We start from the raw sequence: 14,267 nt of genomic DNA, 5'->3' as shown, positions 1-14,267 counted from the left end.
GTTTACCAAGATCATTTTAAAATATGTATTAATGCAAAAAAGCAAGTAGCAGGTTATTTTACAAGGAAAATAATGTGCATTCAGTTTAGATTTAATATGAGGAACACTAAGATTTCAACAATATCATAATAAATGCGTATAACCAAATTACCTCCTGTGTGACGTTCTTGAGCTTGATAGAAAGTTGTATTAAAGTGTCGTTTTGGTCTGTGGACAGTGGTCAAAAATGCAGCTAGTGGTGAAAATCTTCTTATTTTTTTACATTCAGTTTTCAAACTCTGCAAAAGTAAACAGGATGTATGTTTTTAAAATGTTTGCAGCCTTCTCTTTTTATGTAACAAACAGAATATTTCTACTGGATCAGCGTACAAGAACAAAACATACAAACACAGCTCTGCCTTAGTCAGCTCTTTAGCACATCTAAACCAGTGGTTTAAGCTGACATTTGTGCTTCAACTTTTTTTGATCACCCTCCTTACAGAGAAGGAAGTTTGTAAACATGCCAGTAATAAGGCTTGATTTATTAGTAAGCACCCTCTAGCATTTTCTGTTCCTGCTTGTCTTAATCATATTTCCCCTATCAAAACTGGTTGGTGCCCTTTTTATGAAAAACTGAAGTTATTTTATTACTTAAAAAGAAAAAAAAGAGCAGCTGCTCCAGTTTTAGCTTTTGATTAAGGACAGTTTACAATTTAAATCTTGAAATGGTTTCATTTGATGTTTTACTTTAAAGCTCTGAACTTCTGTTGCTTTCTGCTACCAAAAAAGATCCATATTATTTCATTTATCATTGTCTAAATTTTTTTTTTTATTATTGCTGTTTAGATCCTATTTGTTGTGTTTACTACATTCACAAAATAAAAAAAAAAAAACAGGATATTATTTACATTTAACAAATTTTTATTTCCACAGTTACTTTTAACCGTTGGTGGTTTTCTAATTTGATCTCATTGCAACCTTAAACCTCAACAGATTTAGATTATATATGCCCATTTAACACAAATGTAGAATATTATTGTGAAGCAGAAGGAAAGATATTCCTGTTTTACCAAATTATCTGCCAATATAAATTCGGAAAGTTGTGATGTACCTTCGTATTATACTTCCTTAACACATCCCCTAATATAAAATCCAGCTCAACTCACTATATCTTAAACAGTAAACTTATACTGTGCATAAACCACAGAATGTGATTTATGCACAGTATAAGTGTATATAAGATGGAAGATTGGGGAAAAAGTGAATCAATGTGCCAGACTATAATATTCAGATATCATCTCTTTAAAGATCAAGCATAAGTCATGCAAAATGGAAATCTATTTTTATACGAGTGGCAAAAAGAGGGTCAATGTCAAAAAAGAATCAGAATTAGTCACATTAGTATTTTCCCGAAAGCAGTGCCAGCATCATGCCATGGGGGATGTTTTGATTTCACAGTGATAGCAAAGCTTAGTCAGAATTCAAAGGAAGATGGGCTTTGCGGTTACTTTACTTCAAAGGTTGACGGATGTGAACTAGTTTCAAAATGAATGTAATTAAAGAACTTTCCTCACCTGTCTGCATTTAATCTCGCCCCAAATACTTGGGAATTTCTGGAGCATGCTCTTTATTAGTCTGGAATAAGCAGGTCTGGAAAATAAAATCCTAGCAGGTTCATTTTATGACACTGCACAATAAATAAGACCTAGAACCTCTTATTAAAGAAACAGAAGTAGAAAAACGGTTTCATTTATTTTTGTCAGTGTTTCAGGAATCAACACTGAATGTCGTTTTAAGTCAACACTTTCCCTTCATCACACACCCAGAAACAAAGGGTGACTCACCATAAAAACAAGGCTATAGAGGTTAGGAATTTAGGAGGAATTCAAAGTTGTCATCCTTCCAGAGAAGAGCGGTAAACTCCAACAAGAGTGTCTCTATTATGTTAAATACCCTGGGAACAGACTGTTACACTTTAATTTAAGAAGACTTTACATGGAACTCTGCAGATCGTCTCAGGATCACTTAATTTTTCTGTCAACAAGGTGCTGGAACTATAATTCATATTTTACTGTACATTGGTGCAACCATGCACAGCAATCAAAAAAAAAATTTTTCTGCACTACCTCTAGATTTTGCCTGGATTACTTTTTTGTACTTTATTTACTAAAATGTTAGAGCAATAATGATATATTAAAAGAAAATGCCTTATAAACGTCAGATGAACTCCTCAGACATTAAAATGGCCTAGTCAGTGGTATAAATTATATTTTTATTGTGAACATAATCACAATAAAAGCCTCTGTTGGGTACAAATATCACAACATTAAAATGATTAATAGTTGTGGGATGAAAGGAAGAGGAGTCCAAAACATCATCTTTCTTGTTAGCCATCGACACTATACCGTTTAAAAGGAAAAGTTAACAACAATAACAACTTAAGATTGTGCAGAGACAAAGAGTTATCAAACAACTAAAGTTAAATTACAGTACAAATAAACATCCCAACCAAAATATTAATTAAAAATGAAGAGTGTTAAATGCTTCATAATTCATAAATAATGCACGGACAATACAGCAAGTAAAAATATTACATAAACCTAACAAAACAAAAAACTGTTTCCAAGCAGTTTCCCGTTAATTAACATGTTTTGGTCCCACTGAAGAAGTCTTTATTCAAAAGTTCCCATTAAAAGTCCAACACCCTGCAGCTTTCAAGTAAAGCTGGGTGTGACTAAACAGGTTTAAGGTGTGGAGTGCTAAATAAAATCTTTCATTTAGATTTTTTTGTTTTTTCAAACTGACAGCTCCGTAAGTCTTTAATCTCTCTTTGGCACCCTCAGTCGAAATTATTCCTTAAGTCCAACATTTAGAACAAGCTGCAGCTCACTCCATGAAGATGCGTTCTAGATTCACATTCAAGGGAAGATGATGTGATGGATATTTCAAAATGGGATAAATCAGTTGTCATGCATACATGCATGCATGTCCATGAAACAAGGAAATCATAAATCAAACTGTACCATCTCGAAAAGCTGGTTATCATCATATTACATGCATACTGTTTGGAATTAGGAATTCTGAAATGTACATGATATTTTTGCTTCTAAGATCAGGTAAAGTAAACAGCAATATATATTTTAAACAACTTAAAACTTTACAAACAAAAAAACAAGAAAGCCTCTCCATTGTTGCTGTTTCTAGAAGCTAGCACCACCTGCTGGGAAAAAGAAAAATAGTTCCTTTAATTGTAAAGCCTGATTGTCTCATCCATCTGATCCTATTTTGATCCTACGACTTGAAATCTGGTGAGTAAACAGAAATATAAAGTTGTAGGAATTCTAACTCTGAAAACAAAGCTGTCGTTAAGGAGTTTTCATGAGGCCCTAAAAGTCTCTTTTTTAGATCCGCTCTGTAATCTGTTATGCAGCAATGCCAGTTGTGCATTTTTGACATGATTTGTTAGCAAGCAAACCATTCTCCATCATTAAATAAAACCGACAGGCATATTCTAGACGAAGATTTTTTAGATCATTTTTGGTGAGACCTGATGCCCTTTAGAAAAATCTGTTTGAAATGAGCACAGCTGAAGGCCTATAGGTGCTCAGCTTTGAAATAAAAAAGCAGGTAGAGAAGTAACATCTCACAAAGAGAACGTAATGTATGTTACCATTGACATGTCTTCCTGGCCTCACAGTGGACCCTTAGTAATATTTGCTGTGACTTCAAAATCACAACTTAAAAATTGGAGATGATCCTGAAAGCCAAAAATCTTCCACACTTTAAAACAATTCTGTTATTATAGTCTATTTGTTCTTCATTCTGTACATCCACAAGGTTCACCTGATTTGCAGTCTCTTTATGTAATTTAGTGTTGCGAAGTATAAACAGAGATTCCTCTGTGTCTGGCGGCAACATAAAACCACAAGCCAGATGTTGCAGGTCCAGTTTTGGTCATCGCTCCTTATGTCCAGATCTCGGTTGGGACCATGGCCTCCTTTGTCCCGACAGAAGGCATCAAGTTATGTTCAGACAAGAAGTCCAGGGGAAACTGGACCAGGAAGCCTCGGATTTTGCGCAGTTCCTCCTGAGCCCGGGTCTTGTCAGTCTGGGCCAGTCCTGGTTTGGACTGGAACTGCTCCAGCTCAGACATGTTTCTCACCAGGGAAGAGGGAAGGCAACGGAAAACCTGGGAAAAGTCAGGAGGAAGTCATTTAGTTTCACAGCCATGTGTGTAGCTCTTAAGGTTACCCTAGGTAAACCCAGAGCTTTAAAAACAAGAAAAAGTTTGAAAAATAAAAACACTTTTCCACTGATAACCCAGCATACTTTAGCATAGGCAACGTTTTTTTTCCATAAACAGATGACACTTCTATACGGTAGGTTTAATTTGGGCATAATTATAGCTCCTCCCTGAAATTATTGCTCCACCTGCTTTTTTGTCATTTTATTAAGTTAAAGCCACAAACTTCCATTTTTGTTTTTTTTTGTTTTTTTTATTACATGTGATACAAAGTAGTGGTTTATTGTGAAATGAAAAAAAATAAGATTTAAGGGTTTTTACTTTAAAATCTGAAAACTATTACATTTATTTGCATCCATCCTGCTTTCCTTTAAACAAGAACCAGAGAAGCAGTCAAGTAGCTCATAACCGGAGGAGCCACATCGATGCACCACTGGTGTGGAGAAATATGCTTTAAAGGGCAAATTATTGTAGGCTGATGTAGTCCTACTCAATTCTAGTCAGAATATGAACTTCCCGATCAAACGTTGTGGGCGGGACTAAGTTCGGAATGGCACCCAGGGTAAAATTATTGGGAACTTGTTTGAGAAATTGAGCCTTAATGGATCAAAACCATGACAGGGGGAAAGCTATGTACTGCAGAAGTTACAGCAAACATGTGAAAGTTACGGCTACAGTCATTAAAAGCAAAAAAGATGAAACAATGTGTGGGCGAAAATAGCAATTTACAATGCCCTAAACACACCACTCGTATGGTGAAACATGATGTTGGAAGCAAGGTGCTTTGGGAAAAAAAATGTTCAGCTGTGAGAAAAAATGCAGGTAAAAGTTATTGGAAAATTGAGTGAGGCTAACTGATCTAGAAGAAGATTACAAAGGCTTAATAAGGATAAATACCAGAGTAGAGGGAGGTTCGTTATCCAATAGGACAAAAATCTTAAACATAAACTTAAGGCTCTAACGGAATGGTTCAGGTAAAGTCCAGTCAATATCCAGACAAAAATCAAACAGAGGATCTTTGGAGAGTTCATTCTAACTAAACTTGGGCTATTTTACCGATGAATATGGAAATGTTTTAGTTTCTTTATGTTAATAGCCGATACAGATGCTCTCCAAAACAATTTTGTCCTTTTCGAACAATTTATTATGGTTTATGTATTCATTGTGTTGTGTTGTATTTACACATCTTATATTGTTTTGTTGTTCGAATAAACTGAACTGAACTGAATTGCAGTATAAGGGAGTTTTACAAAGTAAAATTCTTTTTCTCCATTTTTTTTTATAAACTGCAACAAATAAAAACCATTAATTCATTACTTCCACAATCATGCAATATGAATAATGTGTGGCACATAACTAAACTGTGCATTTATATGTAATGTGTGAGTAATAAAACATAACGATAATTTTTTCCTATCGCTAAATAAAAATGTGCTGCTAAAGGTTGTCTGATCCATTAATTTATGTATGACTGTATGATCTGGTTGAACTGTAAAGTGCCTTTAGATGACGTGTATTGTGAATTGGCGCTATATAAATAAACTGAATTGAATTAATTAACAGTAAATTTTGTGGTTGTAAGGTCAAAATGTGGTAAAAAATGAAGGCATGAATTATTTTCAAAGCACTGTATGTGCTTGTATAATGTAGAACATTTGCATTTAAATAGTTTTCAGAGCTTGTACTTTTAATCTAACAAAGTAAAAATTACACAAATCTCTTTATTTTCATAACTCATCCTCCTGAATTAAAAGGTCAGAACACTTTCCGTCAGACTCGCAGTCACAGATTCATCGCCTTTTTAAAAAATCTGGAAGGTACCCAGAAAAAAACTGTATTATTTGATGATGAGAATAAATTCATGGTCATTTTAATGTTTTCTGCATTTTTTTGTATATTAGATGAAGCGCATATCTCCTCTACCTTCTCATAAATGGTAGCATTCCGGCCAGCCGTGGTCATCCACACCTCCTTATAGAAACGATCGCTGACCGGGTCGGACAGGTCAATGCTTGAGTCCGTGTGTCCTCCCAGGATTGTCCTGATCAGGATGAGAAAACAGATAATGAGACGGAACAGAATCTATTTCTTCAATTGCTTATTTAGTCCACTTCAATATCAGTGATCATGATCACAATCAAGAGGACCTGTTGATAAATTGCTGGAAACGCATTTTGTTACCTGCTGACAATACAGACTACAAGACTACTGTAGGATATTTACAAGCCTCTAATTAGCCTCCTGTAAAAAGTGCTGTAAGACAAACGCTGTTTCATCACCTATAGCACCATAAAGATTTCATATTTCAAGAAGGGTTAAGACAAACAAATATCAGTTCTTACTATTGCAAATAGTAAGAACTGATGTTTTGAATAGAAAGATAAAAGTTCCCAAAAGGTAAATATAATAAAATAAAATAAAATGATCAGCAGAAAAAAAAGCCCTGCTTGAAAAGGAAACATGACGATTGCTGCTGCATACTGACCTGGTGAATTTTATATTCCAAAAGGCACATTAAACATAATAATAAAATTCCAGAACCAAGTTTAAAAAAGAAAAAAAAAAAGGAAAACAAAAAAGTTTTGTTGAAGTCCAATCAGGGAAAGAAGCAGCTGCCCTTATTTATCCTCTTGTACTAGAATAATAGGTCTGCAAGATGTTATCTTAGTTTGGTATCGTTAAACCCACTCAGACTCAACTTTTATTCACTCCCATCCCTTTAAAATTTGAATATCTTTTTAACTTGTCACAGCAAACATGTTGGGACATGCCATTTTTCATTGGTAAGGAAGGATGCAACTGAAAGGATTGTGTGACTGATAAAAACATACAAGTCATTGTGGTTCATTTAATACTTTCCTGCCCAATTTTCTTGCCCATTTAGCTTTTTTTTTCTATTCCAGAAATTTTAAAGACAGACCACAAAAGAAAAAAAATACAGTAAATATTAATTTAGCAATTATCCTTAACAGTGAAAAAGTGTTTTTGTTTTCTTATCTTATCCCTCCTTTGAAGTGAGATGTGGACTACTTTATTATGTATTTTAACTGGACATTATTCCTGTTGCATTTGCACCAAACACGAATGATTTGAATGGAACAAGCCATTTATATGTTATCCTTATGTAGAGGCACGTTCAGGAATGCAGCAATGCAAAACGCATTCCTAGCGATGTGATAAGGGTAAGGCATGTAAGTGCGAGCGAACAAAAGCCGTGGTGAACAACAAGTGATATTCACTGGAGTTTAACCATCTGAATTTATGTCAATTTGGCTCATTTCAACCATTCTCGGACTTTATGTGGTTGTGACAAAGAGGGAGACAAAGCTTTTTTAAATAAAAATGAAAGGCAGAAAAATGTATGTTGATGTAAAGAATGCATTTTGGAGTTTTGCAGCTGGCTTTAAAAAAAAAAAAAAAAAAGCCCTGAGAAGAACTGTTTAATCATTCTTAATCTTCCTGCCTCTGCTGCTCTCTGCCCAGCATTTTGCTCTGCATGGCTGGATCCAAACTGGGAGCATCTCTGGGGGGTCTGATTGACCCAGGGATGCTGACTCTGTTGTTTGGCTTTTCACATTAGGACTAAATTATTTAAATTTGCATCTTCCAAAATGAGATGAAAAGATGACAAAACACCAAGCAGATAGATGGTCCTATCTGATGACTCTGTAAAATAGGCAGGCCATTTTCAAAGTGACTGTAAGGTGAAAAGTCAAGTGATAAACTGAGCCAAAAAAAAACATGGAAATTTTTACTGTTTTCACAAAAAAACAAAAAAAAAAAACATGGAAATTTTTACTGTTTTCACATTCAGTATAAATGGCCTATCTCTCTGATCATAAGAGAATTTAATTATATTATATGGCTTTTATTAATCTAATATAGACATTGATTTTCCAAAAGCACCTGAAACATTCAAGGCGTAGCTCAAGTGCGTAGGAGCCAGCTTGATACTCTTGCCCATCCATCACTGAGGCCACTTTTTCACAGTCCTCAACAATCACTGCTACTTCACTGTCACGTTTTCCCAGCATACTTCGGTCATTGATGTTTGCAGAACCTACAGAACAATACAAGAACAAACAAGGCCTTCATTAATTTCCTGTGTACTCAGTTTTTCCACGCTACCCTAAATGAAACTGGGTCAATATTAATAACATAAAAAAGTATTGATGTTTTCAATTGAATTTTAGAGAAGTCTCAGAGATAGAAGGCAGTCATGTTAACATTATGCTTGATGGGACATGAGAGTTTCCCCATCTTTTCAGGCCATACACAAAACATGAGATTATTATGGTTTTCATTATCATGTTTGCATGTCTTGGGTGCTTTTTGAAGGAACCTATAACCCACACTGATAGCTCTTCCGTGATCATGGGCACAGGCAACTGCAATGGCATGACTGCAGCAGACAAGATTCCAGTTAACATGTAAAATAGTCTATGTGCTATAAAAGTAAGAGGGAAAATAAAAACATGCCATGCTTTGGCTAAGGGTGTGCTGTGCTGCTCATGGAATCAGACTCCCCGCTGGAGAGAAGTATGCTTACCTCCAAATTGCACCTACTGTATAAGCAACTGGGGTTGTGTCCGAACGTCCACCCTAACCCCTAAATCCTCCAGTCACTATATAGAGCAGGGACTATATAGTAGACTATATAGTGAATTCAGTTAACTGACCGTTCGGACAGATGATCACTACTTTTCGCTCCCCGTTGGTGGAGTAACTCCACCTCCCCTCGAGCTTTCCTCGCAAAGCATTTCAGGATATTTCTACTTGTCTAGTGACCATGGATGATAGCTACTTTTCAAGGTGCATTGTTTGAAATTTCGAGTCCACAACTTTTTTATCCACTAGACATTTGGACGTTCATCTAACAAGCTTTAACCACTATATACTGAAGTACCCTTTATAGTGATTAGGGTGGACATTCGGACACAGCCTGGGTGATTAAATGATGTGTTTTTTTTTAACCCAGTCAAACAGGAGCTCTGGGAATAAATTTGGTAAATTGGAGGAGAAGAAGAAAAAACAGGACTTAAAGCCAGGACTTAAAGTCCTGCAGTAGGACTTATAAAACAAACGATTCTAGTGTAGTCAGTTAAAATCTGAGATTTTTAATGTGTTGTCCATATTTGCACTAGCAGAGATATATGCATAATACACCAAATAGGTAACACCCAACGGTTCATAATGGCAGCACAGTAGTGAATAATGTACTGTATCAACACCCCTTACTGTACATTTTTAAAGAGCAAAATCCACATATTTTAAGTCATTAAACACATCAAACATACAGAAATACCTGGTCTAAACCTTAAATAAGTCACTGTCAGTTTTTAGCCTTTCAAAGCTGAGGAGCAAACATTTTTTTAAAACATAAGGGCTTTTTTTGAGTAACAATCTCAAATATTATTATTTATTTCCTTACATTGTAAAAGACATCTAATGATGCCCTCTGCTAATCCATCATATTACAGTGTGTTCTTGACAAAAAATACCAGTTTAAAAGAAAAGTAATACATTCATGTGTGAGAGTTTATTAGTACGCAGGGAACGGATAACCTGTGCTACTAAGAGTGACTATGTAAAAACAACTTCAAGCTGTAGAAATAGAAAGAAAATATTGAAGAGGTTGGATTTCTCATCACCCCTCAAAATGTGTGTTTTACATGATGCGCCTCAGATTTATTAAACCGATGAACAACGCGGTTCATCCAACGGCTACAGTGGCCAGCTACAGTCAGTATCTAGATCCCCCAAGCTAAATGCTGCTGTTGTTTGTGAAAATAATAAGTCTTAGTTAAATAAATGTCGTAGTTTTTCTTAAATCAAATGTTTCCCTGTACAAACTGATGTGTTCAGACTTTTGTCATTAATACCGCTCTTTAATCACCAAGTCTAAACTTTGATCAATATTTATCTAATGGCGGTAACAGTTAGCCATTTTTTTTGCATCTGAGCCAAATAAAGCTCATATTGGAATAATGACTTGAAAAGTTGGTGTTTTAGAAATGCTTCTCTATGTGTGTAGCATTAGAAATGTTAGGCTTAAAAAAGCAAGACTGTTTGGGGAAAAATATCTACAGATTATAGAGCTAGAGAGGTGTGACAGATAGCACAGCATGAAAAAATGTTTTGACAAGTACATCACTGTAGGGTAGGTTAACCATCATTGGAAATAAATTGATTGATTGTGTGTTGAAATAGGTGCAATATTAGAAATAAAATATAGGCTGAGGGGTTACAATAGTTTTTGTGGGGAAATTGGGTCCTGATGATCAGGGTATTAGTGCTGCCCACAGGTGAAACATATATTGTAGTCTGAACACTAGAATGGTGTTTTGCATACGGACGGCTTGCTGCAGAAAACTACAGAGAGAATCTGTATCCTGACATTCCCCTACTGATTGGATACAACCCTATATAAATATTTGCTCTATGAGCTCATACTCATCTTTGTGTTGATCATTGTGTTATGCATTTGTTGTTCTGTAAACAAGCTCATCCCTCATTGCCAGCTTTGGACTGTGTCCTTGGCTACCTTTTGCTGAGATACTTCTCCAATTGTTTTTTTGTGTATATTTCTGAACTTGAAGGTATATTTGAAAAGACCCGCCATTCTATACCCTCTCCCAATAGGGAACGCCCTTTAAAAAACGTGCAAAAACATGCACAAGCCCATTTCCCTTCGTCCACGCTCTGTTTAAAAGTTGCTGTTAAAGGTTTCAAGTGCATTTGTGCATTTTTTTAGCCAAAATGTTTTCTGTTTTGTTTTTTCCAGAAAATTATGAAGACAAATGAAAATTAGTGTGAGCTCTATCATGATGATATACTGCACTCACTTTAAGAAATGTATAAATGTTATACCTGTTAATACAACATTGATATCATGACAACCACAAAAAGCAAAAGGGAGGAACATGAACCCATATGCAGAGTGCCAAACAACATCAACATGTCCTTACATTCCAGCTCAACAGGGATTTTCAAAGTTACTGATATCATGAGTTGCCTCATGGATCACCGATAGCTGGAGATATGTCTGACTCCATTCAATGTAAAAGGGGTTTAATTTAAATGAATGCATTTTATACCATTAAAAATAAAAAATAAAAATTGATCTGGAAAACAAAATTCTTAGAAGCTGCAAAGTTCTTACTCTACTGTATGTGCTGTTGGTTCACGTCATTCCCTGTTGACATGTGCTTTTTTTTACCAGCAGATGGCACACTTTAATCACAGCATGGTTTGCACATTAGTTGGCTGTACACATGGTGAAAGATGGGTAAATGGAGCCAGACACCAAGCTTTCATTCATTTCTAAGTGGAAAGGCGAAGAAGTAGAATGCCTACAAATAGCAGCTGATGAGAATCGCACAGGAAGTAAGAATGACAGAAGGCGCGACTGAAGACTAACCAATGATGACTGTGTTGTCGTCAGCGATGAGCATCTTGCTGTGGACGTAGATGAGCTCCGTGACAAGGCGGCCCTCCAGCTCTGCGTGAGTCCGCAGACCAGCAAAGGAGATGTAGTTCATCCACTGGTCATCCACTGGGAAACAGAAAAGGACAAATTATAGTTAGAAGATACAAAACTCTTATGTTTAAGCTTAAAATCTCAAAGTAGTAAAACTTGCAATGTACTTACTCTCCTTTTTTAATTGGGAGATAATGGAATGTTCTCCTCTGATCATTGTTCTGGGTAAAATTAAAACAGCATTGCTCAGATGCATTCATATCAAAACCAATTAACATTTAGAAATGAGGCTGTACTACCTGTAGTTGAAGTGCATCACAGCCTGGATGGCGTTCCCTCCACCTGTGGTGATGTCGCCCTCAAAGCCAGGAAGCAGAGGGGTGACCACATACACTCGGTACTTTTTACCCTCCCTAAAAAAATAAAGATATTTTCTCAAAACACTGACTATTTATTGGGAGCAGTGCTATAAGAAAGCAGGAGCCCATATTTAGTTTTTGTTACATTTATGATGCATAAAATAAAAATAAGGGGAAATTCTGGATAAAACCTTTTTTTTTTAACACTGTTTCTACTTCTTAAACAACAGAGAAGGGAAGTACTTGTGTGCCCGGATGATCCTTTCTATGATAGCATCGCCGATCTTGTTGTAGACCGTTCTGTTGTCTGCACAGCTGATGAAAAACTGGTTCTAAAATAAAAAAAAATCATCAATTCAAATGAAAATAATTTTACAAATCTCAGCCAGACATTACATTCTCAAAAAAATTATTTCAGCATAATAAGATACCCCAGTGTAGCGCCATAAATCCACCAAATTAATAACATAAAGAGTTTCAGCTATTCAGATTTTATATGAACTGTATGTTTTATAGTCCGTTACTCTGACTACAGCTTATTTAATATCTATATATGGAGGTTTTGATCCAGTTGTTTTACCAGAATTTCTTTCACTGGCTAAACTTTTTTTTACACCAACCCCCACCCAAAAAAAAGAAACTGGGCTCATGAAGCCTAGCTTTTTGGAATAATCAAATTTTTCACAAAACCACAGTGTTTGTCATGGTTTGCAACTGTATTCACAGTGAAAGACAGACTGTAGCATCCTTTCAGTGTTTGCCATGTGATCTGCTCTGTTCAGACAAATTAAAGCAGTGAATTTTTATTTTTTCATTATAAGTTTTGTCTTAACAACATGCTTTTGATCAGTCCCACTAAAGCATGCTGTAATCCAAATTATCAACAAGGTTGTTTGACAAAACTGTTTGTAGGTTAAGTAGATTTTTTTTGCCACCATCTAGGGTATAAATTACATATAACCTTCACAAGGGCCAAACAGACAGGAGTCATGATAGTGTTAGCTTTTCACTTTAACAGAGTTCTGCATAAAAAATATCATCAGTAAAAGCCAGAAGTGACTGTTGAGAACTGCTACCATATGTGTTGGGTACCTTTACAATAAAAAAACTTCTTACAGTCTTACAGTCCTAGACAAACGATCTGTCACTGTACTGGAGTGACCTGAACATCACAAGGAAGTGCAATTTAATGCTACTGAGTTTTAGTGCTCAACTCTGGGTGGATCAAAGAGTTACCTGTGAGAAATAGAGCAATTACAAGATATCTCTAGGTAGCAAAGCTACCAATGAGAAGCTAAAGCAACAAGCAATTACTTTGAAAAAAAAACAAAAAAAAAACATGGAGTTAAAAGGTTACAGTTTACCTTCAAACACACTGACTGGCCTAAGGTGAAATGTTGCAACATTTTGGCGACTTATGAAAACAGGAATGTTTTTTTAGGGTCTTGTGCGGCAAAAAGTTCTTTAGATCTTGCACCATACACAATCTATTGCATGGGTTATGTGTCATGCTAACGATCTTGGTAAGGAATAACCTAGTTGTGTTCTAAATGCTTCTGCTTATAAAAATAAATGACAGCTTAGAGCTTTACTTAAATTTCTACACGTTGCTAAAATTTTTAACACAACTCTAAATGGCATTAAAGAGGTATCAAACTAGGATTTGGTAATGGCAAAATGCCTTGCAGTGGTAATGGGAACCAGAAGTTCTGATCGGGAGAACACATTATTAAAATAATGGCCAAGAACGTCATGTATTGTTCTTTCAGTGGACAACATAATTTCTGAATCTTATAGCTTTGACAGACCTCTACCATCATACTGCAGTAAAGTACAAATTATTTTGATTTTTTTTTTTATGTGTTGAATTTGTAATATAGAAATTTCTAAGTTTCACTCCTGACCAAGGTACACAGCAGGTCCTCAAAACAGGAATTGCAATATTTAGAATGTAATGTTAAGTATCTCAGATTATGTTTAAAACTGCTAAAATGTATTTTTTTGTTTTGTAGAAGGAAGATGTAACACACAGTAACCCGAACATAGAAATAGAAAGAACATGCAAAAACCCCAAAAAAGCCACAGAATTACCCACAATAAACCCTCCCCTTTCTGTGTCGATACTCATAGTGAGATATAAAGAAGTGCTTAAACAAATCTATAACAGCCACACAGATGCTTTACCTCTATATAGATGTAATGTTTG

The 14,267-nt window shown here is 35.6% G+C and overlaps 1 protein-coding gene across 1 annotated transcript in view; it reads right to left on the bottom strand.

Annotated features, from left to right (window-relative positions):
• Nucleotides 1-2,231: 2,231 nt before the first annotated feature.
• The window catches only part of LOC107085128 (phospholipase D1-like), a 47,100-nt gene continuing 35,064 nt past the window's right edge, over nt 2,232-14,267 (bottom strand). The window contains 8 exon segments of the mRNA XM_015375300.1: nt 2,232-4,168; nt 6,146-6,263; nt 8,129-8,282; nt 11,643-11,777; nt 11,874-11,923; nt 12,002-12,115; nt 12,305-12,393; nt 14,246-14,267. The exon segment at nt 14,246-14,267 is cut by the window's right edge and continues 18 nt beyond it. Of these exon segments, the coding sequence (XP_015230786.1) occupies nt 3,944-4,168; nt 6,146-6,263; nt 8,129-8,282; nt 11,643-11,777; nt 11,874-11,923; nt 12,002-12,115; nt 12,305-12,393; nt 14,246-14,267 (907 nt within the window). The 3' untranslated portion in view covers nt 2,232-3,943.

Source organism: Cyprinodon variegatus, unplaced genomic scaffold (assembly GCF_000732505.1).
Source record: "Cyprinodon variegatus isolate N-32 unplaced genomic scaffold, C_variegatus-1.0 Scaffold116, whole genome shotgun sequence".
NCBI lineage: Eukaryota > Metazoa > Chordata > Actinopteri > Cyprinodontiformes > Cyprinodontidae > Cyprinodon > Cyprinodon variegatus.
Note: the sequence above shows the minus strand (reverse complement) of the source record. Positions and strands in the feature narration are given on the sequence as shown.